A 3,428-nucleotide genomic window follows, 5' to 3' on the forward strand; every position below is an offset into this window, starting at 1 on the left:
CAAATGGCTTTGAACATCCCCATGGGGACTCAATCAGTACCCCTAGGAGCCAACTGAGTCAGTCAGTACCCCCAGGAGCCCCCCAAATGGCTTTGAACATCCCCATGGGGACTCAGTACCCCCAGGAGCCCCCCCAAAATCTGTGACATGCCACAGAAACCCTCGTGCTTTCAATCATTAATGCCTCCACAGCCTGTTCTCCCACAGCAGCAGGAACACAAGGGGGATTAATAGAGGGAGGATTTGGATCTTTTTTGATGTTTAACCCCAGGATTTGCTGTCCTGCTTGTCCTCAACCCGGGAATTCCTTCCCTCAGGAACGAGCAGCGCTCTTAACGAGCTCCTAATAAACCTCCTCTCAGTCAATAACACAGCAGAGGTGAGATGAAGGTTTGGGAAGGTCTCAATTTCAGCAAACCAAGCTCCTCAAGTGACAAACACAAGCCCCCCCCCTCTCCCTTGGTCTTTGAAACACTCAGGGCAGCCCCCTGCGTTGGGACCGAGCTGTCTCCACGCAGCTCCCCGCATCCCTCCCCAGCTCCCCTGTGGATTTCAAGACACAACTCATGCAGCGTCTGTTTTGGGCAAGAAGTGAGTCATGCAGGCACCAAACCTGCCTCCTCCCAGCTCCCCAGAGCGAGCAGAGCCCTGGCATCCTTGGGGGCTGCTCCTCAGGGAACGGGGGGACACGGTAACCCTGCTGTTGGGATCACCGGCGCGACGTCGGCTCCCCGCAGTGCCACCCGTGGGGGTGTCTGGTGTGGAGGCAGCAGCTCCTGGGGTGATGGGCATGGAAAACACATCACACGTGGGCTGACAGACTGCTCAGGCTGTGGTGTTGGGGTCTTGGTGGCTCTCAGAAGAGCCTGAGATCGTTACCCAAAACACAACCTCCTCTCCTACCCGCTCTGCTGCTCTTCTCTGTCCTCCACCCGCATCCCAGTGCCTCTTCCCTTGATTTCCCCCCCTCCATACTGGGCAGCTCCCAGTAGGGCTCACACATCCATGAAGTTGGGGATGGGGGGGTTATCCAGGAGGAACACAAACCAGCCAGGGGACAGGCACGGTGGCAGTCACGTCCCCCTTGTCTGCAGGCTGACAGAGCCCCAGCTCGTGGCCTGCTGTGCACACACACACACACACACACAGGCTGTGACATTGCCACGCGTCACCGAGCAACGTCCCCTGACGTGATGGGAACTGACATGAAGCTGCTCTGGCCGAGGTTTCTGCCTCTGCAGGATGTGGCAGAGCCAGAGCTGGAGCTTCCAGCCAACATCAGAGCAAGGTTGTGGCTTCAGAGTTGGCTCAAACATGGTGTCTGTGGAGTCAGAGAGAGGTGCCACTCAACCCCTCCGTGTCCCAACCCTCTGTCCCCACCAGCTCCACACATCCCTCGTGTCTTGAGTGAGTTCTAAACACTTTCCCATCCTTCCCCCCCACTCTTCCCCCAGGATTTATGACCAGAGGAAAATAGATGAGAACGAGAACAACGGCGTGCTGAAGAAGTTCTGCCCTCACCATTTGGTAAGTGGCTTCATTTTGTGACCTACCAACGTGACAGGCAACACCCAGGGGTGGGGGTTCCTCCCACTTTATGAGTGGGTGGATGGGCAGGGGACATCCCACGGTGGCTGTCACAGAATCTGTCACAGGATGGGCAAACCCTGGGGGGGGAAAATCAGATCTGGTGTGGAGTGACAAGCAGCTGAGTGTCCTGTGGTGGTGGTGGTGACACTGCCTGTGTCAGCCTCACCAGCAGGACCAACCTTCACCCATAGCCAGGCTGGTGCTGGCAGAATGAGACCTGGGATGAGACCTGGGCAGATCTCACCACCTGGATCTGCTGAGTGTTCCCTCAGGAGCTTCGTGTAGGAACATCCAAGAAACACTCACAGGGCAAATCTCTCCTCAGCTTCCTGCCTGGAAAACAGCTCGAGAGGCTGAAAGAGCTGCCTGGGCTGTTGGTTTTGGGAGTTTTTTTTGGTTTTGGGGGGGTTTTTGGTGGGTTTTTTTTCTTCTTTGACCCAAATCTTCCACTGTCCATGAAGTTCCATCTCGATGTGGGGAAGAAGCAGAGGTTTTATGCTCTTGATTTTTCAAGAGCGATCGCTCACACGCTTGAGTTCTTTTGAGTGGGCACGTGGCTGGTGTGGGTGTGCTGGCCCTGAGGAGGAGGAAGAGGAGGAGGAGGAGGTGGTGGTGGGAACAGAACTCTCTCTGTGCTTTCCCCAGGTGAACAGTGAATCCAAAGCCAACATCACCTGCCTCGTCTACAGCCACGATGGCTCAGGTGAGTGACCATCCCATGGCTGGGGGACATCCCCCCACCCCCCCTGTGGGACAGAGCACCCCAGGGGGGGGTCTTTCAACACACCCACCCCCTCACAGAGACCACCACTGTGTGCTCCCCACTAATTCCCATCTCTCCCATCCTACACCAGAGCTGTTGGCCAGTTACAACGACGAGGACATTTATCTCTTCAACTCCTCTCACAGCGACGGAGCGGAGTACATCAAGAGATACAAGGGACATCGTAACAATGCCACTGGTGAGGACTGGGTGGGATGGGTGTCAGGGCTTTGAGGGGGCTCAGGGGTCTCTCCCCAGCTCACTATCAAACTCCCACCACCACCACATCCCCTTCCTCAGCAGCGAGTGAAGCTTCCCCCCTACTCCTCACGCTTGCGACTGGGCTGTGTGGGGGATTCAGGAGGTGGGTGGGGGTGGGTGAGGACAACCCAGGAAAAATAATCACCATTTTTTTTTTTTAGCTGATTTCTGCAGCTCTCAGTGTTTTCATCTTCCTCACAAAGAGCTTGAAACACAACACAAACTCTTGGGTTTGTAAAGAATGAGCTATTATGTGTCTTGAGGGACGGAAAAGATCCGCGCCGGTAACCCTGGAAACTCGTTGGCTGCCAAGCAGGAAACGAATTCATGGCAGGGAGCTGCTGCCCAGCTCCTGATGGTCTCAACCTCAGCTTGGTTCTAACTCTTCTTCTCTCTTTTTTTCAGTGAAAGGTGTCAATTTTTATGGCCCAAAGAGTGAATTTGTGGTGAGCGGCAGCGATTGTGGTCACATCTTCCTGTGGGAGAAATCGTCCTGCCAGATCGTGCAGTTCATGGAGGGTGACAAGGGAGGAGTGGTGAGTCCCAACCACTGCTGCTGCTGCTGCCAGCTGTGTCCTCACCAACACCAGCTTCTGCCACCTGCCCCACATCAATTTGTTGGAGGTTTTCCTGCTTTTTCTACCCAAAAGCTTGGCAGGATTCTTGGTGCCCCACAATCTGGGGTGTTTGGCATCACTCCTGCCCCAGGGAGTGGAGAAAGGACCTTTTTTCCTGCTTTTTCTACCCAAAAACTCAGCAGGATCCTTGGTGCCCCTCGATGTGGGGTGTTTGGCATCACTCCCGCCCCAGGGAG

The 3,428-nt window shown here is 55.3% G+C and overlaps 1 protein-coding gene across 1 annotated transcript in view; it reads left to right on the plus strand.

Annotated features, from left to right (window-relative positions):
- Positions 1-3,428, plus strand: part of LOC104530064 (DDB1- and CUL4-associated factor 8) — a gene marked incomplete at both ends in the record, with an annotated part of 7,362 nt that overhangs the window by 2,515 nt on the left and 1,419 nt on the right. Inside the window, 4 exons of the mRNA XM_010174542.1 lie at positions 1,455-1,527; positions 2,236-2,293; positions 2,445-2,552; positions 3,020-3,150. Coding sequence (XP_010172844.1) covers positions 1,455-1,527; positions 2,236-2,293; positions 2,445-2,552; positions 3,020-3,150 — 370 coding nt within the window. The remainder of the gene's footprint in view (positions 1-1,454; positions 1,528-2,235; positions 2,294-2,444; positions 2,553-3,019; positions 3,151-3,428) is intronic.

This window comes from Antrostomus carolinensis, unplaced genomic scaffold (genome assembly GCF_000700745.2).
Source record: "Antrostomus carolinensis isolate BGI_N321 unplaced genomic scaffold, ASM70074v2 scaffold27658, whole genome shotgun sequence".
Taxonomy (NCBI): Eukaryota; Metazoa; Chordata; class Aves; order Caprimulgiformes; family Caprimulgidae; genus Antrostomus; species Antrostomus carolinensis.